The following is a 26237-nucleotide window of genomic DNA, read 5'->3' as shown; positions in this document are numbered from 1 at the left end:
TTGGAGGCATTGGGTAGATGTCCAACCATCCATTGGAGGCATTGGGTAGATGTCCAACCATCCTTTGGAGGCTCTGGGTAGCTGTGCAACTGCAGGCACCTGAGAAAAGTCCAACAGTCCTTTGAAAACTGGCCATTGAAGGCTCTGTGTTGCAGTTCATTTGCTCTTAGAGTCACTATAAACAGTCCAACTGTCCTTAATAGTCACTGGGTAACTGACCAACTGGCATTTGAAGATCCTGGGTAACTGTCCAACAGTTCCTGGTGGCATTGGGTTTCAGTCCAACAGTCTTTTGAAACCATTTAGTAACACGGTGCAGAAACTGGCGGAAGCTTCTCCGGTGGAATGATCTGCTGTAAACTGGATAGGATTTTTTTCTGATGCCCAGCCAGGGTGATGCCCATCCGCAGAAGGTCCCTGGAAGGTAAATAAGACGTATAATTAATATGTTTCATGTATGGCCAACCAACCCAATGCTCTCTGAACCAGTCCCTACTCAACCACAGCCTACCTTCGATATTAAGTTAACTCCACTGCCCCCTATGTCCAGGCTGCAAAACTGTGAATACACTTCTACAATCTAAACTAAAGTATAGTCACGTTATCAATATATTGACGGCTGACCCTCTGTCTCCTAATTTGCCAGAAAATAATAATTTTACAGCCCATGAACTCATCATAGGCTCCTCAATGCTCTCTGGGTCAGAATGCCCTGGAGCTGAAACAACAAAGCTGAGTGCCTGTGGGAATTACCATCTACAAGTTCACGTTATAGAAGGGTAACGTATGGGCCCCTAGAAGACCACAATCCCAACGAGCAGTTTCTGTTGACTGTGGACTTGGACAGGTTTGTGGGTGGAAGTGACAAGGGAGTAATGAACTCCTCTGTCATCAATCAGGCTCAAAATATTGATATCTTCTGAACTACAGACAAAATCCCTGTTCAGCTGACGTACTCTGTGGTGATCTGCCGCACTCGGCTGAAGGTTGTGAATCCGGCGTTGCGGAATCCCTCTTCGTATCGGCCCATCTTGATGGCCTGCAGCCATTCGCCAACCGTAGAGAAGGAGGAGTAGTGAGGAGTGCGCTGGTCCAGGAGGGGCTGCTGCGATGACCTGCCGGGGTGGGGTGGAGAGAAGATCCACGGAGGTCAGAAGAGGAATCAGAACCAAATCCCCCTCCCATCCCAAATTCCAATGACGACATCTGTAAGCGCATTGAAGGATTACCCTGGTCTACCTGACAATTCAATGATAAAGCTTCCATGGAGGTTTTCCTGCTATTGCCCTGCAAACTACATGCTGCTGCCTGACCTCCTTCCTGCTTTTTGGGCTTATATACACCATCAAAGTTTTTGATGAGATGTTTTCATATTTTGATCCCCAGATTTAACCTTTGAGTGCCTGACACCGCCGACTTCCTGCCCGCGTCTCCTTCCTACCGCTTCATGCTCAGATCTGGATCCTGTTAATTAGGAGTGCACAATAACCCCATTTTTCTTCCCGCTACGCCCCGTACAATGACAGCTCCCTCACCCCGCTGCATTGTGACCTCTGAACCCCGACCTCGACCTGAGGGGCATTGCTCCCGCAATCAGTCCCACTTCCTTCTCTGCGCATAACCCCCTCACGGCTGCACTCCAAGAGTGCCAAGAAAAGTCTGATATAATTCATTTATCATTGTGTGGAAAGGGAAGTCTTTAGAGAAAGCTCATAATTTTTGCCTAAATCAGCCTGACTTACCCCTCCCCCAGACAGAGCATCTACTCACCCCGGCTGTTCCCTTGCAGTGATTTTCAGGCTTGCTGGGTTCCGGATGAGCTTGTCGAGCGCGCTGACGATTTCTGAGAAGCGTGGACGGGCCGCCCGGTCTCGTTGCCAGCAGTCCAACATAAGCTGATGCAGTGCAGAGGGGCAGTCGGGAGGTGCTGGGAGCCGGTAGTCCTGCTCTATGGCATTGATCACCTGAGGAAAGAGAGACAGGTAAGTGATCAGTGTGTAGCTGGGGTGCGGTGAGCCGACAAGGAGAACGCTAGCAGTAAAAGAGAACTTACGTCTTGGTTGGACATGTCCCAGTATGGCCGCTCGCCGAAGGACATAACCTCCCACATGACGATGCCGTAGCCCCAGACGTCACTGGCGGAGGTAAACTTGCGGAAAGCGATGGCTTCTGGTGCTGTCCAGCGGATCGGAATCTTCCCTCCCTGAGAAGAGATACATGCAGATTGTTCAATGAACCACCCTTCATCCCTTCTGCCTGGGAACCCAATACAGGGATGGTGGGAACCCATTTATAACCGGCATGATGGTGGGCAGCACATATATAACGCTGGTTGTCCTATTAATATACAATTGCCCCATGGCACCGGAAACATCTCTGCCCCCATTCAATAGTTTTATATGCCCCATGGCAGTACTTACCAGACAGGACGTATATGTTGGGTCAGTGGATCCTTCCTGCAGGAACCTGGACAAGCCAAAATCAGAAACTTTGCACACCAGATTGCTGTTCACCAGAATGTTCCGAGCCGCCAGGTCCCGGTGGACGTAATTCATCTCCGCCAGATAACGCATGCCGGAGGCAATGCCACGCAACATCCCAACCAATTGGATCGGAGTGAATTGTCCATCATTTGCCTGTCAGAGCCAAGATGAACAAAAAATTACAAATGTATACAATATATGGGGAATGTGGAAGCAAAGATTTGTAAGGACATCCAACCTGACGCAGTTCTTCAATCAGCAGGAAGTCAAGTAACAGCGATAGATATAAAATGTGCTCTATACAAAGTTCCTACCATGCTGCAATTATTGATGACACTTTTCATGGTCACCATATTCTGCATAAACCCTTCCCCCATTGTAGGTGTGATACCTTCCAACATCATCATCACACCTTTCATCATCATCCCTTTCATCATCACACCTTCCACTGTCACCCTATTCTGCATAAATCCTTCCCCCATTGTAGGTGTGATACCTACCAACATCAAACCATCCTTCATCATTACAGCTTCCTCCATCACCCTCTCCAGCCATGTCCAACACTCCAATGGCTGAAACCTGTTCTTCCATCACACCATTGTCTATCATACCTTCCCACCAACACCTCACATAACATCCAGCATCACTAAACATTTGCCTATCACACCTCCCATATAACACCATTGTTTATCATCCATTCCACCATCACCCCTTCATCACACTATTGTCCACCACCATTTCCTTCATTATCAAATGGTTGTGAATTACATCTTCCTCCATCACACAATCGACCCTCACACTTTCCACAATCACTCTATTTTCAATCAACCCTTTAATCATCATTCAATTCACTCTTCCTGTATCTTTACACGCTTTAATGGGTCCATCACCCCATTATCCATACCATTTCCAACATTAACCACCACTTCCCTTACCCTTCCACCATCACCCCATTATCCAATACCCCTTCCTCCATCTCCCCTTCCACCATTATCCACAACCCCTTCCTCCATCTCCCCTTCCACCATCACACCATTATCCATTACCCCTTCCTCCATCTCCCCTCCCACCATCATACCATTATCCATTACCCATCTCCCCTCCCACCATCATACCATTATCCATTACCCCTTCCTCCATCTCCCCTCCCACCATCATACCATTATCCATTACCCCTTCCTCCATCACCCCATCACCCCTTCCTCCATCTCCCCTTCCACCTTCACCCAAGTATCCATTACCATTTCCAACATCTCCCCTCCCACCATCACACCATTATCCATCACCCCTTCCTCCATCTCCCCATCCACCATTATCCACAACCCCTTCCTCCATCACCCCTTACTCCATCTCCCCTTCCACCATCACACCATTACCCATTACCCCTTCCACCATCACCCAAGTATCCATTACCATTTCCAACATCTCCCCTTCCACCATCACACCATTATCCATTACCCCTTCCTCCATCTCCCCATCCACCATTATCCATTACCCCTTCCTCCATCACCCCATTACCCCTTACTCCATCTCCCCTTCCACCATCACACAATTATCCATTACCATTTCCAACATCCCCCCTTCCACCATCACACCATTCCCGCATGTAGCAGTTCTCTATCTATTCATTATTCAGTTTCACCCAATATCATTCTAGTTGTACAATAGGAGTTCATATTTCTCTCTAGAACATTTTAAACCCCACACAGCCTTCCAATTCACCAATTTCAAAAACACGCTTTAGATTATACTCACCCTAAGGAAAGAATCCAAGGCGCCATTTTCCATGTATTCCGTAATAATCATGACAGGGCAATTGTTGGTAATAACTCCCTCCAAGTGAATGATGTTAGGATGGTGAAACTGCCCCATGATGCTGGCCTCGCTCAGAAATTCCCTCCGTTGGCGTTCCGTATAACCGCCTTTAAGTGTTTTAATGGCCACGTAGTTCTCCTTTTTCCCCGGAACTTTCAGACGACCACGGCACACTTCACCAAACTCTCCTGCGGGAAAAGAAAGGTTATTAAGAGTATGAAAAGAATGAAATGTAATAAATGAGACCACGGATAACAAATAAACGCCCAAGAATACGGACCATGTGATCTATAGATATTTAGGTGTAGGTGGGGGCAGGGGTAACATGAAGGAACTCCATTATATACAATATACCATTTCTCTACATCCTCAATCTTTTCTTCTCTCCTGGAACAGATCTCCTATAAAAATGACACAGATCTCTGCTCCCTTCCACATTCACCCATCTCCTACACATTCTCCATTACAACCATCTCTTTGGTCATGGTCATGTACACTTTCACTTTGAGCTCTAATTGCCCAATTTCATCTCCCACCTCCCATCCTCAAACACTCAATGAAGAACCTCCACCATCATCCCCATCTTTGGTCCTCACCAGCTCCGATGACTTCCTCAATCTTCACGTACGAGACATCAATCTCCTTAGCGAATTCCCTCACAGCCTCGTTGGGGTCTTCGTAAGTGAAGGGATCGATGTATAACTTAGTACCTGGAAGAGAACCGACCATATATCAGCCATACCAAAGCACCAGAAAGGTAACACAAACCCTGGCGGGTCAAATATTTACTACTACTGAAAATCTTGGCTTTACTAAAGTCTCTTCCAACCAACCAGATGAAGACAGAGCTAAGAACCACACAAACTCAGTGTCCACCCATGAAAACAGCCAATTATGGGACTGCAGTTCACGGTATGAAGATGTGGTCCAACCAATCCCCTGCCAATAATGGGTAAAGGGGGCTTGGACCACAAGGTAACTGGTGTGGTTGAAGCATCTCAGGCTGGTAGACCTTCAAGCAACCAAATGGATTTCATGATTTCTGAAGGATCTGTAGGTGGACGACCAGCTGTTTCCCTAAACTAAGAGTTTGTTCTAACTTACTGTGCCCGATGAGGTACTGGCCCGGCTTGTCGCAATACTCCGGCTCCTTGTGACTCCCGTGTTTCCTGTACACAGACAAAAGGTTAAAATTAACGACAGTGAAAACATTTGTTGTATCTTCAGGAGCGTTCCACATAGCCCGTAAAATGGTTTCACCCCTGGGTCAGCTCTCCAAATTGGTCAGACTGAACAAACTTTATTTTTACAACTACTCCCCCTTTTCCCCCCTCACCACCTGTCTGCTTTTATGGCTGTGTTGACCCTTGTAACACTGGCCCCCAACATGGTTTACTGCTTAGAACCATCTGAGGTCAAGTGGCAACAAAATTAAAGCCAATGTTGCATTACTCACTTACCTCACACATACTACCGCGATAACGATCACCACGATCACCAAGATTGCCCCCACGCCGGCTGTCCCGGCAATCAGCTCCACCTGAGGCTGAGCCTTTACGGGGTCTAGAACAAGAAAATGAGATATATTGAGATGTAGAGCAGACAAAGATCAGGCTAGACAGGTAGATAGGTATGCAAGTAGCAAAATCAGAATGATGCAAAACAAAACAGAAATACAACAAATAAAATAATAACACAAAGCTACACCACGTCTGGGAGCCCCTGACCATCAACACCACCATTGCTGGACATCCCGTTCCCAATTTCTATTGTTCCCTCTTTGTAGCCAAACCATACCCCACTCTTCTAGGAAGGCTTTCCACAAGATCTTGGGGGTAAATGCCCACATTTGTAGAAGTCAGGTACTGATAGTAGGGATTTACCCCCATTGGTGAGGTCAGGTATTGATGGTGGGGATTTACCCCCATTGGTGAGGTCAGGTACTGATGGTGAGGATTTGCCCCCATTAGTGAGGTCAGGTACTGATGGTGAGGATTTGCCCCCATTAGTGAGGTCAGGTATTGATCAGGTACTGATGGTGAGGATTTGCCCCCATTAGTGAGGTCAGGTATTGATGGTGGGGATTTGCCCCCCATTGGTGAGGTCAAGTACTGATGGTGGGGATTTGCCCCCAATGGTGAGGTCAGGTAGTGATGGTGGGGATTTGCCCCCAATGGTGAGGTCAGGTAGTAATGTTGGATAAGAAGACCTGGCTCCCCATTCCATTTTCCTTTCACCAAAGGTGTTCAGTAGGGTGAGGTCCGGGCTCTGTGCAGGACACTCGAGTTCCTCCCCACCAAACTGGTGACCCCATGTCTTTATGGAGCCGGCAAGAACGTAGTGACAATGCCCAGCTTCCCCACACTCACCTTGTAAAAGTGTCCGGAATAGAGCATCTCCACTAAATGCCCCGTACCCAGCTTCTGTCCTGGCCCGGACCTGAACCACATACGTTGTCCCTCTGACAAGTCCGTCCAGGATCGCCTCGCTACGATTGGTCTTCAGAAACATGATAAGAGGCTTTTCATTATCCTAAAGGAGATAGAAGGGGATTAATAGGGTCACCATAGACAGGTCCTCTTGGGAAATGACAGGTCCTCTTGAGAAATTAAGGGAACACAATAATAATTTACCTTCTCGTAGTACTTGACTTCGTAATCCAGAATGTTCCCTGTATTTGGTGCCAGCGGCGGGAGCGGAGGAGTCCACCGTAGAGTCAGACTGGACTGTGACACTGCTGCCTGCTGGATCCCGTTCACCAGGAGGGGCACTGAAACAAAGGAGGAGGTGGGTTAAATCTAGCCGTGGCAGTGCGTTTTGAATGTACACAGAGTGTCATGTGACTCACGGTCGCGGTCGGTGGTGACGTTCAGCTCCTCTCCGGAGGCAGATGTTCCGCTGCGGTCAGACACGCCGTTCAATGCCAGAACCCGGAAGGTGTAGGTTACTCGGGGGCGGAGCATGGAGGCTCGGATCCTGCGTTCCGTCAGCTTTTGTGGGCGGGGGGAGAAGGACAGGCCGGTGCAAGGGACGCAGCCGACACCGCTAGCGCATTCTGAGCATTGGACCTCGTAATACAAATCTGAGCGTCCGCCGGCATCGAGGGGTTCGCTCCACTCCAGATCAACCATAGAACCGTTCACATGCGGCACAATACTCCGAGGAGCCGAGGGCGGTTCTGGGGGCAGAAATGGAGGCATTACAAAGGATATTCTGATAGAAGAAGCGATATTTATTCCCGATCAGAAACAATTCATTTATAGGTCAGTACCCAGAGCTACTTACTGGTGCAGGAGGCAGTGACGGGGTCACTGGGGGCACGGAAATACCCCAGCTTGCAGTTGCACACGGTGGCACCGGAGGTGGTGGACTGACTGTTCGCCGGGCAGGGTTGGCATAGTGCCTCACCGGTGTTGGGTTTAAAGGTTCCTGGAGGGCAAACTGCGGAGAAGAAAAGGATCAGATTAGAGTGCAAGCTCTTGGGGTCACGATTTAAAATTAGACTGGCAGCAGACAGTGCAGTGAGGTGGCAAGTGGTGGCATCTGGGGGGCGTCAGGAGCTGTAGATGCTACAAGCATGGGGGGTAACAGAGGGCAGGCTGCTATGGTTGGGCAGCAAGGTCATTGTGGCAATTCAAGAGTGGCAGTTAGGGGTTAACAAGCATTAGGTGCCAGACTGGCAATAAAAGGGTTAAATACCCACCGTCTGCTATGTAGGAACTGCAGTTGAGAATAAACAAGCGGCAAACTGCATGAGCCTGGCAGCAGAGGGGTAATAAAGGGGCAGGGTGAGGGAGCAGGGGGGGGCAATAAGGGGTAGGGTGAGGGAGGGGAGGGGCAATAAGGGGTAGGGTAATAAGAGGCAGGGTAAGGGGGGGTAATAAAGGGCAGGGTGAGGGAGCAGAGGGGTAATAATTGGCAGGGTGAGGAAGCGGAGGGGTAATAAGTGTCAGGGTAAGGTTGGAGAGGGGTAATAATTGGCAGGGTGAGGAAGCGGAATTGGCAGGGTGAGGAAGCGGAGGGGTAATAAATGTCAGGGTAAGGTTGCAGAGGGGTAATAATTGGCAGGGTGAGGAAGCGGAGGGGTAATAAGTGTCAGGGTAAGGTTGCAGAGAGGTAATAATTGGCAGGGTGAGGGAGCGGAGGGGTAATAAGGGGCAGGGTACGGTTGCAGATGGGTAATAAGAGGCAGGGTGAGGGAGCGGAGGGGTTAATTCTGAGTCTCTGGTATAATTTTTCCTTTTCATGTTGCTGTTCTGACTTCCTGGCCCCGGGGTCCCTCAGCTCCCCTCCCCGCACATACCTGACATTCCAGCTCGCTTTTGTATGTGACACCTCAGAGAGCTGACAGGGGGCCAACCGCCTCTCCCCTCCCCCACCTGAAGGGCCCCTGACTGCCAAAGAAACCCCTTTGCTTCTGATACAATACCCTGCCCCCCCCCCCCCCCCACAGTCCATTCTATTCGCACTAACCGGAGGAGCTTACACTCTAATTTCCCCCACATGGTTCCCCGATAGGATTGATAATTTAATATATCATTAAAGCTTAGGTGCCAAGGTGGGAAGGGGACACAGGACTCCGGCGCTGTAAGGGTGACCAATCACCAAACTGCCGCATCCAAAAGCTACGGCACCTTTACACTGCCAGCTCTGATCACATGACATCTCACTGTCGGCATCAGGACATTGGTTGTGAGTGATCACATGACCTGATCACACTAAGCTTTATTACATTGGTGGTCACATGACCTCACTACTAGCTTTCACTACATAGGCTTTTAGATCACATGACCTCATTTTACTGCTAGCTTCAACTACTACTTCTGAGTCATCACTTGACATCTTATTATGGTTCTTCTTAATCCCATGACCTCATCTTTCAGCTTAACTACATTGGCTCAGAGTGATCACGTGACATCTTATTACTGTTCCTTGTGATCACATGACATGTATTTATGGTTCTTCGTGATCACATGACCACATCTAAACCACCAGCTACAACTACATTGGCTCTCAGTGATCACATGACATCGTAAAGCCAACTTTCACTACAAGAACTAAGTGATCACATGACCTCATTTTACTGCCAGCTTCAACAACATTGGCTCTGAGTGATCACATGACCTCATCTTAATGCCAGCTGCCATATTTCTGTTCTGATGGGTGAATTATTGGTGAATGTTGTATTAGTAAATAGCACTAATGGACCTCGATAGCAAGGTTTGACCTACCTGTGCACTTGGTGCGGCCATCTTTCTCCTCCCTCCCGGCGGTACAGACGCACTCTCCAGCTGCTGGTTTCGCCCATTCTCCGTCCTCTCGGCAGTACATGGTGGGCCTCCTACCCAGCGATCCCTCCGCTCCCTCCACACAACTGCCCTCCGCCGACACCACCAACCCCTCCGCCACCGTCTCCGGGAAGGTGGCCAGTGAAGCCACGACAGCGGGGCACAGGCGGTAAAATACCCGGACGGCCAGCACCGCCATGCACGCCCCCTGGTCCTGGAAGGCCAAATAGAAACCGGCAGACTTCAATGGGCCCAGGCGCAGAGTCTTGACATTGGAGCGCATAGAACCCCCACTGCCGCGTCCGCTCAGCCTGACCAGGGTGTCAGCCGCCAATGTGTCCACCTTCACCCAGGGGTTCTCCATCCACGGGGGAAAGTGCTCATTGGCCAAGTCACTGTTGGCCTGGTAGTAGTAAAGGTTGAAGGTCTCTTTACAGGTGCGGCCGGCCCGGGAGATGGAAGCGCACTCGATCATAGTGAACGTTATCTCCACATAGGCGTGGTGGGCGGGGCCTCGCCGGATATAGTTGGTGCGCAACCAGTTGTTCTGACCGGGGAGGTGAGCGTTACAGATCTCATAGGTCCGGACCGGCGTCTGCTCCTCGTCCAGGCCCGACGTCTCATCCCACTGGAGGGGAAAAAAGATGGATAATGATCAGAAGGGACGGGATGGAGGGGGCAGGAGGAAGGGACGGGATGTAGGGGGCAGGAGGAAGGGACGGGATGTAGGAGGCAGGAGGGAGGGAATGGGTGGAGGGGGCAAGAGGAAGGGAAGGAGGGGGCAGGTAGGAGGGAGGGGGCAGGAGGGAAAAAAAAAGTATGGAGGTGCAGAGAGGTAGGAAGGCAACTGAAGCGAGGAATAAAGGGAAGAGATGGAAGAAAGGGAAAGGACGGAGAGGACAGAAGAGCAGGAAGGAAAGAAGAGGAAAAAAAGGGAAAAATGGGGAGGCAAAAAGAAGGGAAGAGGCAGGAAGGAAGGGTAAGTATAGGGCAGAGAGGAATAAAGGGAAGGGATGGGAAAAACAGAAAGAAATGGAGGGGAAATAGTAGGCAGGAAGGAAGGAAGGTAGAGTAGGAAGGGAAAGGAGGAGAAGAAATAGGAAGGAAGTGGCGAAGAGGGAGGAAGAGAAGGTAAGAAATAGAGGGGCAGAGGGAAGGGAAGATGAGGGGAAGGAATGGGGCAGAAAGGAAGAAATGAAGGGAAGAGAAGGAAAGGTAGGAGGGAGGTGGCAAAGAGGACAGAGAGACAAGTAAGAGGGGTGCGGAGAGGAAGGAAGAGGGGTGCGGAGAGGAAGGAAGAGGGGTGCGGAGAGGAAGGAAGAGGGGTGCCGAGAGGAAGGAAGAAGGGTGCCGAGAGGAAGGAAGAGGGGTGCAGAGAGGAAGGAAGAGGGGTGCGGAGAGGAAGGAAGAGGGGTGCGGAGAGGAAGGAAGAAGGGTGCCGAGAGGAAGGAAGAGGGGTGCAGAGAGGAAGGAAGAGGGGTGCAGAGAGGAAGGAAGAGGGGTGTGGAGAGGAAGGAAGAGGGGTGCGGAGAGGAAGGTCAGATGATCTCTATTACCTGCCCATCTATTTTGGGGAAAGTTGTCCAGCGCAGGTCGGAGGTCTCCAGCTTGGTGTTCATTAGCGTCACTGTGAAGACACAAAGGCTGAGCGTCAGTCAGAGAAATCCCCCCGATACATCAACCCGTTGTGTAATAAACATAACGCACAATCCCTCCTGCCAAGCATTGTCCCGAGCAGTCACTCCCCCTGCAAGCCTGATTTCAGCTTTCAGCCAATAGGTAGCAGCTCATAACCATTACCGGGTACTATCCACGGAAGCGGAATCTGATGGCCATATATGGAAGGCTCGGGTGAATGAAGGGTGCTTTTGTACCTGGACGGTGTGAATAATAGGTGTATTGTGTTTGGTGCACAGTCTGTGACGGTTGGTGTCGCCCGCAGCAAGATGTGACAATGGAGCAGCTGCCAGGTACAGGTGGCACAGAACTCTCTATTGTGGGATCTCCGCTCACATCCTGTTGTGTCACTGCAACAGGAAGTTGGTAGAGCCTCCCCAATATGGGCCCTGACCCTGTGCAAGGTAACATTTAGGCTGCAACTGCCAAATTCTAAGGGGCATCATAAATATCAGTGACCTGGAAGTGGCATTGTACGTCAGTGATTGTGGCCCCTTTCTCACCAGCCAATCAGGAGGCCTCTACACTCTGAGACACGCCCTGGAGGAGATCTTTAGGCACCTTTATGGGCCAAAGAGATCCTGACACTAAATCTGCACCTGACACAAATTCAAACGGCAACAAACCAAACAGGCGCAGAATAACCTGGGCTGGGAAGGGTCACCGTGTGCCAGTGCAGCCTGCAGGGGAGAGCGGAGTACAGTGAGCATGGCATTATAAAAGTGAATGGTTGGCTGGTAATGGTGGTGTGCTTGTCACAGAAGCCCTGATACGGGAGATGCCAGCGCAGACCCTGGACATGTATAGGAGAATGCATGTGAACTGTGGCACGGTTGGCACAGGTAGTACAACACAAAGACGTACGACGCCTGTGCTGGTAATATGGTGAGCTTGGCATGGATACGGTTATGTGGCACACACAACGAGGCTTGCCCCGGATGAGGGTCTGTAGTGGAGGGTACAAGTGCCACGGCTGTATGGCAACACACATTGCACTGTGGTTTGGCATCTGAAAGATGGAGCCCAGTGTATGCCAAGGATGGCAAACACAGGGTAACAGCTTGCCCAAGGGGCATTATAAATATTGGAGGCGCTAATGTTGGCATCATATATAGGCGCTCTGCAATGCCAACATGCTTGTTCCCCATATTGTACATTAAAACATCAACACCAGATATTTTATCCATGCGGGCAATGTCGCCCTTCGGATTCGCGTGCGGTACAGAGGTGAAAATTCGCAGTTCACATTCACCGCTGTGCTTTCAAAGCCGATAGAACAGCTGGCAGAGATTTAGTTTACCCGTGCTATGGTGATGTTGGCATGGTTGTCCTGCAGTAAGTGGCTGTTTGGCAGAGCCGGCGTGGCAGATGTGTGTATATAAGGTGATAAGGACAGGAAAGATCAGACGTTCTGGGAAGAGTCAATATTGACTCTCTAACGCCAGCGTGTCGGGGCATAGACAAGGGCACAAGGAGGAGGGGGGGCACAGGTGACGCACTGGCCGTTATCTCTCCGCAATATAAAAACGCAGCAGATGTGGGAGAGAAAGTGATTTTCACGTGGCAGCCCTATCGGATGGGAGCGGGGCCAGGGGCCACCAACGTGTTGGCATAGCTTGGCACTGGCACAGTAAGGGTTAGCGGAGGCTGAGATTTCTCTGCGCGCGGCGTCCCACGGCTCGCGTTACAGGCGTCTTCCAAGGAGGCAACACTTTCACACGTTCTGAATAGGCCGAGGAGTGAATGAACCATCTCCAGTTTCAGGGCGGACGGGCCGGTTAGATCGGGCGTGTCTGCATGAGGTTCCCTGTGCCGCACAAACTGGAGTGGGCAGAGCTCCCTGAGCGCAAATGTGGGTCACCGGGAGACTTTCCAATGGGATGGGGTGAGGAAAAAAAGGGGCCACTGCATGAACTAAACCGGGGCCTAAAGAGAACCTGTCTATGGCTCATGCCAGACCACGCCATTGGCCGGTCACATGGTGCAATGCCACCTCTAGTAGTCGGTTACTCGCACATTACAGAATTATACATTTCATTGGTGAAAATACCTAAACGTGGCCTGGTATTGGCTCCCTGCATTCTCTGTACAGCAGGGCTGAGGTGTGGGAGGAAGAAGCAATACAAGGAGTTCATCCTGAGAGTAGGGAAGAGTAGAGAGATAAAGTCCATCACTGTTCTGCTTCTCCTATCACTGTCCAATCACAAGCTGGAGGCGGATCCAGCATAACCTGGGCCCAGAGGAGATGGGCCGGATGATACTGGTCATCAGACTGAGGACATCTAGTGGCAGAATAAAGAAGCACTGGGACATATCTAGATTGAAGGTGAGTATTTCAGATTTATCAGAATGTTTTATAGATCTCACAAGTCAGAAGAATGGATTACCGACTCACAATATATCACGGCACCAACACGCTGAGACACAGCAAAACATTAATGTTGTCTCGTCATAAGCCGGACGGGGCCCAACACGCCAAACCCGCTGAGCAATTCATCTGTATGCCGGATAATTGTCTGCACTCTGGTGAGGGTGACACCATTTCATCATCATCATCATCCCCATTATCACAATCATCATCATCCTTATCTATTAATCTGCTGTCAGCTTCAAAGACTTTGTCACCGGCATCCTCGGTAAAACTCTTCCCTCTGTTCTGGTGACAACTGTAAATTTGTATAATAACCCCCCCATATTAGTGGTCCCATATCTGACCTCTGGGCACACCTTGGAAAGCAGACTCGGCATCCCCTGCATTCTCTGTGTCATGTGACATCACCTGATCATGTGACTGACAGACCCTAAGCTCTGCAGGGGAAGCGCTAATTCTCATCCATATGTGGGGGAACCAATCCCAGGATGGGGCTTCATCATGTTATTATTACTCTGACTTGATTGGACCCTGAATTCTGTGATCTCTGCAGCACGCATCAATAATCCCCGATGACGGAACGTGGAGTCACATTCTGTGTACACAGACAGATCAATGTGTCATCCATGTGATCAATGTCTGGACAAGCACCAACCAGCTCACATCCATCTCATTGCTCCCCTGTGTAGGCGTTCAGTCCAGCTGCAGAGTGCACTGCCTGTGTGTTCTGAGCACAACGCCCTCTACATACACAGCATACACATGACACCCTCACGGGGCAGAGACATCCGATCTGATCGCCCCAATCTGTACAGAGGGGCTGCAGGCCGATCACATGTTCTACATTGCAGAAGGGGGCGAGTGTTGAGTGCGGTGTACAATATGGGGCGAGCTGATCTCTGGGTATCCTCATGGGGGATGTACACACCACGTGTGACCCGCACAGCCTCTGCTCAGCAGGTGGTCATGCCATGCGTATCTACCAGACAGGACCAGTCTGATTGGAAGCTATAACCCCTATGCAATCTCTAATGATGTGAAAGCCCCACAATGCTCTGGCAGCCGGGAATGATCTGTTCTGGCTGCTCCATGGGGGCACCCATGACCGTGGTGGTGTACACTGGAGAATTGTGTGCGATGGCTTCCAGATGTGATATTGTATACGGGGGTCACCTATAGACACCCGATCCTCCGCTGCAGACTCAGGAGATGACACAGGATAGGTGTGTCTGTCTGTAGGTGCCCGGGGAAGAGTGAGGGGGAGGAGGGAGGGTAATTACAGGCTTGGCAGGCATCGGTGCCCCCGGGGTGGGGAACATGCTGCAGAGCCGTGACTGTACCACAGCCAGACACGCAACTTTCTCTGCAAGCCAGAGACGTCTGTTACCAGGGGGGGTGCCAGGATGGGGGGGGGGGGCTGTGGTCACAACAAACCCTACCACCCCGGGTATGGGGGTCATTCATTATTAGGAGGGGAGAAAAACTTTAGATTTTACTTATACCCCATCCAACCACCACCATGGGGGCAGTTTTACAGCAGAGTGGGGATCGCTCATATTGATCCCTGACCATTCCTGATCAATGTCCCTGGTCACATCTTGGCCACACCCCCACCCACTACAGACCCCTTTCTATTGGCTGCTCAGATTGTGAACCCCCCCATGCGGAGTTCCATGAGCACATTGGAGGATTGTAGATGGCACAGTGCCCAGTCAGGTGACCCCCATGGTGACCCCATAAATATTGGAGTAACAACCACGGACAGAGCGCTCACCAAACCGGCCAATAATCCCGATTAATAATAGGGATTAGGAAAAGAAGCAACCAATAGGAGATAATTATACCCCCTGGGGGTGGGGCAGGGACCACTGTGTGTCTGAGGGGATTAAAAGGGATTGGCCTGAAGAGGACCTGTCATCTGATTATGTCTATACATGCCGTCACATGACTAGGGGCCACCATCCACTCCCTGGTCTGAGAAGCGGCTCAGAGATGATACAATCATCTAACAGCCCCGGCTGCAGCCTCACATCATGTGACTTAGGAGGGAGACTGAGGAAAGGCTTCCTCCTGCCTGCAGCAGACTGATGACATCATCTCAGCCCAGGCGCAGTCATTGGCTGGAGTTGGTGCTTGTAATGTCTGGAATTTATACCGAAACTTTCTGTAAATGATATGTAAAGATGATTTCATGTGGACAGACACGTCCTTTGTATTGTGTGGCCCCTCCTGTACTGTGATCTGTCCTCCGGGGCCCCTCAAACCCCCCCCCCCCCACACGATACCTGATGACAGCCTAGTCCCTCCATCCTACATCCGTCTTCTGTGGCCTGCGGTGACTCTCACCTGGTGACAACATTTCTTTGACTTCCTCTCACCTGTCTGCTGCCCCGGGGCCCTCTCAGCTCACCTGTCTGCTACCTCACAGCGGCCCTGGGAACTGGGACAGCAAAGTTTTGGAATTCTTCAAAAATTCTCTGTGTGAGGCCGGGGTCACGGAGAGAACTCTGAACCTGCAGGGTGCATGACCGGCTGTGTGTTTGGGGTGCCAGGGGGCACTACAATGTCCCAGCATGCCCTGCCGAAAAGACCTACAGGACACAGAATGATCCCGCAAGAACCTTCCACAGCCCAATATGGCTGACTATGGAGCCAAACTGCAAATTCACACAGAGCCTTCCAACACACAATGAGTGGCCAGAAAAATGGAAACCCCATCCAGCTGCCGAATGTTAATATGTTCAGGGATATATTATATAGGGGAGGATTTGTACTGGGGGGGGGCGGAGATACTAAAGATAAATATTAATAAAAAGATGCGAAAGTGTTACAAGTCTGCTCAGTGGGGGTTGGACTATCAGAGGGTGGAGTCACTGAGGGGAGGAGCCAAATTATATCCAGGAGAATTAGGAGAATGAAATGAGTTCTATGGACCCCGATGATTCATTTGAAATGATTTTTGTTACTCATTATCGGTATCATCGTATGAGGAGTTCTGACTTCTGATTGATTGATTTCTCCTACAAATCACAAATCAGAACCCTGCAGAGGGCTCCTCCCACCATCATTTGGTGACACCCCCAAGGAAATATTCATTTTTATTTCCTTTATTATCTTTCCCATATTTGTCAGATTTAATCCGGGGGACGTAGGGAGGTGCAGTGTGTGTCATCACACATGGGCCCTAAACCCTCCCTAGCAGGGCCCTTATAGGGGCCTCAAGTCAGTATTTGATAGGGGCCCCCTGTTGGCTCCATTTACTACTGATCTCAGAGATAATATTTCTGTAATTTAATTGGAATTCCACAGATAATTTTAGTCATTTCAAGAATTGAATTATAATATCAGTATTACAGAGGTCTGTTTATAAGGCAGTGAATGTGAAATTCACCAATGGAGGAAAATCAATTACTGCCATGGAAATACACATACTAGGCAAATTCTCCACCATGTTTGAGTGAATGTTTGAGTGAATCCTTTGTTTGAGTGAATCCTTTGTGAAATTTCGATGTTATTAAACAAGTGCCAATCCTGCTTGGGACTCCATAGGGTCTGTATTTGGAGCAGTGAATATGACATTCACCCATAGTGGAGAATCTTCCAGCTCTATTTGTTTCAAATGGCAGTGATTCTAATGTCAGATTCACTGCTTTGTAAACAGGCCCCACTAAGCCACAAGCAGGATTTATATTTGGGGTCAATGGGTGAATCATTCATTCTTTTCCAGTCCCATAGATGAGAATTTTTTCCAGAATGTGATTATCTCATGGGAATCCCTGGGATTGTTTTAGGTTTTGTTTTGTTTTATCATTTAATAATTCCAGGGGGATTTATATAGTGGTGAATATGACATTCACCCATCATTCTCTGGTGGTGAATCTTCCCGGATCCTGTGTATTTAGCGGCAGTGATTGATCCTCCACTATCCCATGAAGTCACTGAGCAGTAGGTGCGCACCTATTACCCGGCTGGTGTGAGGACGTCATTTCTGGTACCTGGTGGCCCCGGGCCCTGGCACAGGAATGGGGGAGGAGGGAGCCACCATTGTTGACTTCCCGCAGTTGATCCCGGTGAGGACATTGGGGCAGAGAATGTGACTTTGTATAAAACGCAGACAAAGCGGACAGGAAGTGGCGCTCTCCCGCAGAGAATGGGCCCATTGTTCGGCCATCTTCCCCCGGCCCCGAGGCGTTGCTGAGCCGGCGCTCGCCAGGAAGGAGGCAGCTTAAAGGAGAAGTGCGCTACGTAAACTACCACCAGACGGCCGGTGTCACCCGGAGGGCCGATTACAGCCGGGGACGCAATTCCCATAATCCTCAGCATTCCCAAACCTTGTCCCAGGCCGCCACCACCACTCACAGTTATTCCAGAAACTGGCAGACGCACCCTCTCCCCCAGCTGTGACAAAATAATGGAAACTCTGGGCAGCATTAAAGTGGAACTCTAAAGTGAACCTGTCTATCCTATGGAAAGTGCATTGCCTAATTGTACAGAGAGGCGGGGCGGTGATCACATGACATGGAGGTGTGAAGGTAAACAGTGGCAGGTACAGATGGGAAGGTGACAACGAGGGAGGGGTGAGAAGGATTTCCCTGGGAATCTCACAATCTGGGGATGAGCGGGGGAGGGGAGGGGGGTCAGCTCTATCTATAACTGATATTTCAGTGTCAGCAATGACAAATTTTCCCCCCTTCCCCCCAACAAGAGCTTTACAATGACAATGATAGGGTCCAGCTGTGACACCTTCACAATGGCCCTTGGGGGAGGGGTGGGGCCCGGAAGAAATCTCCAATCCACCTAAAAACTGAAATACCCCACAATTATATTCTTCCATAATAAATTGATACAATGTAATAACATCTGCCACCCAAAGAGGACCTGTCATGCGTGTGTCACCTCCAGAGATCTCCTCTCCAGAAGGAAGGCGCCATCTGTGTTCAGGCATCACACAGGGTCACCATTAATGCCCCTTCTCCTTGTCTGTGATTGGACAATCTCTGTGCGGTGACAACGCAGAATATTATCTCTCCTGGAGCCAAACACTGATTAATCGTTTCCTTCGCCCATTATCAGCCGCCTCCGCCATTAACATGCTAATCTGCCCCCTCCCCCCGCCCTGTGTGACCCCGCTCAATGGAAAGAGGTCAAACGGAGATTGTGAAAACAAGAGACGCCCGGTGTCCCCGCAGAGGTCATGTGACGGCGGTCTGATCAGAGATACCCGAAGGTCCGTCAAACCCCAAAATAGGGGGAGCCCCTCATAATGGGCACAGCGGGGGTACAGACCCAGGGACCCAGCACAGGGATGGTGGGGGCCCCTCATAATGGGGGTCAGTCTTGAGGGACCCCCTGTGTTCTCCTAATGTCCTGGGACATATAGGGGGCGCTGTCCTCGGGTTGGTTGTCACCCCAGCCTGCAGGGAGATCAGAGGACATGGAGGTGCTGAAATCTGCAATGTTATCAATAACGAGTTCCATGTGTACAAGGACGCCACACGTCAGCCGCCATGTGTGGGGAGTCTCAGGGGCCCGTGTGCTATGATTGGGGCCCCAGGGGATTAGAGGATCATGCAGATTGAAAGAGTTTATCAATCAAATACTGACAATAAAGTTATTTCAGCACCGCAGCCAATCAGCAACAACTTTACCTCAGTCCCCTCCCACTTTCTGCACTATTTCGTCCAGTTTGTTTACTGTACAATAAAGTTTTTGATTTTTTTTTAAAGTTATCAGGTTATCAGCAGAATGTTACATTGTATCAGGGAATAAAAGTGGGGGGAGGAGCCAGTGTGAGAAGCGTGCGGATTGGAGGAGAGAGACAGAGAACTAGTTACAGAGTGGGACCTGTAAGGGAAAGGGAAACTGCAGATCCAAAAGTGAATCTTCAGCTCAAACTTATTCACAGATGGGAGGGTTAGACGTTCTCTCACTTCCTGTCGTGGTGACAACATTATCCCAAGGACAGGAAGATGCTGCCATGACCTTAGATTAGGGTTGTATTGGGCCAAAAGGGGGCAGGCAGGGTATGGGGGGGGGAATTGCTGCACAGCAGGGACACCTCCCTGGGCCCACCAATCAGAAAAGGGCATTATGGTCCGGGGCCGCCGGTGTAGCTCACAGGTTTGCTGCGCTGGAGATCCGGGTCGGCAGGTGTCATGGAGGAGTCTGGGATGAATCCCGGGATGGGGGGGTCCTCTGATCTCTCATTAATCCCCTCTGAATGGAGAGGGCTATTAGGGGGGAGGGGGGCTTACTGCACCCTGGGGGGCAAATTGAGAGGGAGGAGAAGAATTTGGACCCCATGCTGATGTAAAGATCCCTTAATGAAACATCGCCAACCCCTCAGATCTAATCCACGGTGACAACATTCACTGTGCCAACCCACGGGCCCCTAAACACTCCGCCTGAAGGGCCCATTCACACCCTCATGAGAAACGTGCGGGTGTTCAAGCTGGAAATTCGTTTTATACGTTATTACCCCAGACAGTGTGAACCCACAACATTTTCACCAGGCACTAAATTCACCAATGGTGAATAGTAACATGAAGAACCCATCACCAGTCCAGGGAGTGAATCCCCAATGTCCTGTGTGAAATAACAATTCATAAAATGATCAACTTTTCCTGGTAGCGCCATCCGGTGTCACAGCGGGGAAATGCAATCCGAATGTTGGGGACAAAAAGGGAATTTTGGCTTTTAATAATAAAAAAACAAAAACACCAGCAGACGGCTCGGGGGAGGGGACCGCCCTGCGGGGGAGGCAGCGTCAGGTGTCAGCGTGTAATTAGCTACCTGGATAGAGAGGTTAGGGGCCCCGGGAGCATACATAAGGCTGGTAAGGGGCCCCGGGAGGATACATAAGGCAGGTTATGGGCCCTGGGAGGATAGGTAACAGTTTAGGGAACCCAGCAGACAAACTAGAAGACTGGGGCCCCAGGAGGACAAAGGTAATTAGGGGACCTTAAATGTTAGCTGAGAAACTGTGGGGTCCCTGAAGGATAGCCAATAGAGATTGGGGATTCTTAGACAATGGATATAAGAGGTTGGGGTCATGTAAAAGACAAAGCGGACTTATTAGGGGCCCATGAATACTAAAAGGTGGGAGAGATTGGGTAAGGGCCCCTGGAGGATAAACAGGAGAGATTAGTGGCCCCTATAGGATAAATAGAAAAGTTTGGGGCATCATGGAGGATAGAAATTAAAGATTAGGGGTCCCTGAAGGATAAATATGAGAAGGTTGGGGTCCCTGCAAGATAACAGCAGAGTTTAGGGGCCCCTGCTGGATAGATGAGAGGTGAGGAGCTCCTAGACAATGGACAGGAGAAGTTAGGGGCCCCTGAAGGATAAACAGGAGAGATCAGGGCCCCTGAAGAAAATACAGGAGCGATCGGGGCCCAAGGATAAATAGGAGACTTTAGGGGCCCCTGGATACTAAAAATAGGGGACTTTAATGGCCCCTGGATGAGGAGATTTTAGTGGCCCTTGGAGGATAGGTAAGAGGTTAGGGACCCTCAGACAATAGACAGAAGAAGTTAGGGGCCCCTGAAGGATATATAGGAAAGTTTAGGGGCCCCTGGAGCACAGAGCCAGGAAGGTGGAGATCCATAGGAGAAGCTGGAGAGAATTTTGGGAAGGGGGAGGAGAAAGTGAAAGGAGAGAGAGATGAAAGCCAGGGGGGGAGGAAAAGGGGGGGAGGGGAGGAAGGGAGGGGGAGGCAGGATGGGGGAGGGCCCATAGACCGCCATTGTTTCTAAACAATCCTGAAAGGCCGCCGCTGGCCGAGGGGGTTTTACACCCAGAGATATTAATAGCCCCATACAAAGGAAGGCTGGGCCACAGAGCTGACACTTCACCCGAAAACGTCCGCTCAGCGCTGGAAAATGCTGACCGGGACCCGGAGATTTACGGGACAAATAAAAGATTTATAAGCCAAAGAAAGAACAAAAGGAAAATGGGAGCCAAAAAAAAATAAAGTTTTATAAAAAACAAAAAAAGTTTCATAACACAAAAAGAATTTTTATTCCCAGAAGAATCCGGAGAGGAAATATTGGGGGGCCCCACCTGGGGGGATGGGATAACCAGGGGACAGATTTGGGGAACAATAAAAGTTTTCGATTATAAAGGTGAGATGAAGAGAAAAGTGGGGGAAGGGAATATTTGGGGTGCAGGGGGTGAATCCGGTGTTTGGGCTGGAGGAATAGATATGGTGACGGGATGAAAGGTTAGGGGTCAGAATGATGGCTCCGGAGACGCAGGGATTCCGGGGGCAGAAGAAGGTTCTGGGGGACAAATGATGGGGGAGAAAGGTGGGCACATAGATCGGGGGAGAAAGGTGGCACATAGATTGGGGGGGATGGGGCAGAAAGGTGGGCACATAGATTTGGAAGGGGGGGGTGATGGGGCTTTTTTAGGCAGAAATGTAACAATTCTGAAAGTTGGAAATCTATTAAAATCGAAAGACAAAAAAATTGAATAAAAGAGACTTTAGGGGCCCCTGGGTGGGATACAAAATTCGGGGTCCTGGATAGATAACGTGTATAAAAATGAAATTTAGGGTGTCAGCGCTAGAGAGGGATATGGATAGAATATGTACAGCGCTGCATAGTATGTTGGTGCTATAATAATCCTGTTTATTAATATGATATCTATACAGGGTGACACAGGAATATATAATGAAGGAATTGAGGGGGAGATTATAGGGGGAAGAATTTGGGGGGTTCATATGGTCGTATAGAGATTATACAAAAAGGGAATCACACCAAAGTGATGGAGGAGTCGTTATTAAAGACTTTGGGGGCGACACTGAAGAACATAAAGGGAAGGATGTTGGGGTGATGGAAAGATATAATGGGGTGAGGGATGTTGGGGTGACAGAGGTAAGACTTTGGGGTGAAGGACATCGGGTGATTGGGCTGAATGATTATATATTAGCTGATGGAATTTGGGGGGACAGAAAGGAATGAAGGGCTGGATCATGGGTGACATAAAGGGGTGAAGGAGTTGGGGAAGATTTGGGGGTGACACATAGGGGGGAAGGGTTTCATGGGTGACATAAACTGATGAAGTACTTTGGGGATGGTGGAAAGGGTTGGAGACTTTGGAGGCGACAAAGAAATAAAGGATTTGGGGGTAACAGGAAAGGCCGGAGGATTCTGGGGTGACATCCAAGGACAATATATTTGGGGATCATTCCTAGATGGTAAGCTCTTCGGGTCAGGGTCCTCCCCCCGTTCTGTGTCAGTGTCTGTCATTTGTAACCCCTATTTATTGTACAGCGCTGTGTAATATGTTGGCGCTATATAAATCCCGTTTAATAATAATAATCATATACATAAAGGGAAGAGAAGTATCCGTAAAAAGAGATGAGGGAGGCGAAGAAACCAAAAGATTGTTAGAATCTGGGGGGACACAAAGAATATTTAGGGTCTGGGGGTGAACATATGGAATAGGGGGACAAATATTAAAGTGACACATATAGGGGGTGAGGGCCAGGACAGAAATGGGAGGGAGGATTTGGGGGGTGCTGCAGGTATGTATGTTAGGAGCGCAACATGGCCGGTGATAGAAGAGAGGGAGGTGGGGGGTACAGATCAGGGGGTGAGCGGGGGAATTTGGGGTGCTCTAAGCAGACAGAATAATAGGATATGGGGGGGGGGGGTCACGGCATGGACAGATATGTGATAAGTTACCAACACCCAAAATCTTACATCCAACCTGTGAGCAGAGGCCTCCAGATCTATATTCACATCCAATGGGGACCCCAGAACATATAATACACAGAGATATCGCACACACCATGTAATAACTAAAGATGTACCGCACCCCACCATGTAATACAGATATATAGTACACAAATATACCACACCATGTAATATACACGGATATAATACAGAGATATATCGCACCCAATCATGGCAAATACAGAGATATACAGAACCCTGCCATGTAATAAGTAAAGATATATTGCACCCCGCCATGTCATACACAGATATATAATACACAGATATATAATACCCAGATATATAATACACAGATATATCGCACCATGTAATACACACACCTTGATATATAATACACAGAGACATACAGCATTATATTTCACCCATCTATACACCAACATAACCAGCACCCCACTATACAAATATATCACACCCCCACATATATAATATACATAATATGATAGAATGTGATATAATATGGGGCCCTACAGACATCATATATAATACACACAGCTTACACCCCATAGTCCATAATATATATATATTTATCACACCGACCAGTCACATATAATATATCACACAGACCGGTCACATATATTATATTACACAGACCGGTCACATATATTATATTACACAGACCGGTCACATATATTATATTACACAGACCGGTCACATATAATATTTATAATACATCACACAGCCCTGTGCACAGATCGGGAACAATGAGCACACATCGCACACAGATTTGGGATTTCCTCCCATCATTGTATTCGGGCTCTGCAGATACAATGTAACACAATCCCCACACACGGGATCGGACAAAATAATGGAAACCCCGCAGCATCCATAGCCCACGATGCAGAATAGAAGCGGAGGAATGAGCCGTACCTTCCAGGGCCCGGGCCGGGGGGCCCCAACACATGAGGGCCAGCAGCAGAATCCGGGCATCCATAGATCCGGGAAAAGTTAGGTAATCCACACACAGGGGCCCCTGGTGTCAGCTGGGGCCCCGGCTCTCCAGGGACTCCAGGAGGAAAATAAAAAGGCAGAGATCGGACAAGCTGGGGCCCCGGGGATCCTGCAGGAAACTTTACTGGATCACCAAACTCCGGAGGAGAAGGAGAAACTCCGGGGCCCTCCCACTGCGCGCTGATTGGAGGAGAGAGAGAGTGGGTGGGGCCGCCCATTCAACTCTTACCAACAAAACTGCACAGAGGTATTGTGAGATGAGAAATCTAATATGACATTATACTATATATATACCATCATATATATCATATATACTATATACACCAAATACAACATTATACCATATACATCATATATACTATATACACTATATACACCAAATATATCATATATATACTATATACATCAATATAACATTATACCATATACATCATATATATCATATATACCATATACACCAAATATAACATATATACTATATACACCAAATACAACATTATACCATATACACTCTTTTAAATGAGAATCATGAGATGGGATTGGGATATCATATATCCCCCATATATATTATATCCTGCACTTTATTTATCATATACCACACCCTGCATATCATATACTAAACCAATGGGATATATTCACAATATTTTATATATATATATGGCACCTTATATGTCATATAACGTATGTGATACATTCACTGCACCCTACATATCATACATTTTCCATATTTCCCCCAATATTTCATATAATAAATCTCATATATCATACACCCTCCATGCCATATTTCATATATTGCACCCCACATATCATATAACATATATAATCCTACACACCATACCCTGCACCCTGTATGACATATAATACATATCACACACCGCACCTCATCATGATACATAAAATAACATTTTGCACACAGACCTCCATTTATATCCTGAACCCAATATTATATTGTACCCCAATATTCTCCTTCTACCCAAATGACCCCAGAGTGAACAAAAAATCCTGCCCACCCCCTGTAATATCAAAATCTGTCCCCAGCTGGAATTAACTTTCATCCAATCACATTGTATGGAATTGATGTCACTGCAGCAAATATTGAACAGATGGGGAATATCTGGGTGAATGTCATGAGATTGTGAGGACAGGAGGTCACATGACTATAGACTTTGTACAGTGCTGCGGAATAGGTGGGTGCTATATAAAGCCATTAAAATAATACAAAAGGGGGGTAAATGATAGTTTATTGATAAATGGACCATGAAATCCCTGTGCTTTGGGCCTCAGCCATCTTTCCATTGATCTGATTGGATTGGTGGCTCCATCTTTAGTTGATTTCCGCTCTGTACCCCCTGATCCCCCTTTAATCCCCCTGGGGGGGAGGTTTGGGAAGCCCCATTGAAATCCTTTCCCTCTTCCTATTATTTGGGGGCTTTTCAAACAAATCCTCCTCACAGAGCGGCATTAAACGGCCCCCACTAATCCGGTTTGGTAAATCCGCCATGACGGGATTGCAATGTGTGACTTCTGAGAGTTCTCACAGCTCCAGTGCGGGCCCTGGAGGACTACAAGTCCCAGCAAGTCCACCCCTACCACAAGTGTTCTCGGTATCTGATTTATTACAACATAAAATCCTGGTTTGTTATCCTTTGTGGTGTCTCCTGCAACCTCTTTGCAGCCACTTCCTGTCTACATGAAGGGTGGGGTTCTTAATAGTGACAACATGGGCCCATTCCTGTGTAATCTAATAACTCGGTGACAACACAGGTACACAAGGAGCGAGTGTTGTCACTCCATCACAGGAAGTGCCTGAACAATCACCATGATGGCGGGATCCTTTTTATGAAAGCTGAGGCCGTATATGTGGAGGGCAGCAGCGAGAACAATGAGGTGATGGCGCTGTGTACAGGGAGAGTTC

At 48.9% G+C, this 26237-nt stretch overlaps 1 protein-coding gene across 2 annotated transcripts; it reads right to left on the bottom strand.

Annotated features, from left to right (window-relative positions):
• Window positions 1–6: 6 nt before the first annotated feature.
• Window positions 7–24443, bottom strand: EPHB4 (EPH receptor B4). Of its 2 annotated transcripts, XM_072399223.1 has the most exons (16): window positions 24242–24443; window positions 11143–11213; window positions 9530–10214; window positions 7584–7739; window positions 7147–7476; window positions 6932–7068; window positions 6668–6830; window positions 5759–5861; window positions 5403–5467; window positions 4895–5008; window positions 4239–4486; window positions 2421–2636; window positions 2054–2203; window positions 1771–1964; window positions 957–1115; window positions 7–417 (listed from the first exon to the last, which is right to left on the bottom strand). In XM_072399223.1, exons 1-16 carry the CDS (start codon window positions 24303–24305, stop codon window positions 303–305), a joined length of 2970 nt encoding a protein of 989 aa, XP_072255324.1. In that variant the 5' UTR covers window positions 24306–24443; the 3' UTR covers window positions 7–302. The 2 variants fall into 2 exon arrangements, with proteins under 2 accessions (XP_072255324.1, XP_072255325.1); XM_072399224.1 differs by lacking the exon at window positions 957–1115.
• Between the last annotated feature and the right edge of the window lie 1794 nt (window positions 24444–26237).

Source organism: Pyxicephalus adspersus, chromosome 2, assembly GCF_032062135.1.
Source record: "Pyxicephalus adspersus chromosome 2, UCB_Pads_2.0, whole genome shotgun sequence".
Lineage (NCBI taxonomy): Eukaryota > Metazoa > Chordata > Amphibia > Anura > Pyxicephalidae > Pyxicephalus > Pyxicephalus adspersus.
This window is presented reverse-complemented; position numbering and strand designations above follow the sequence as displayed.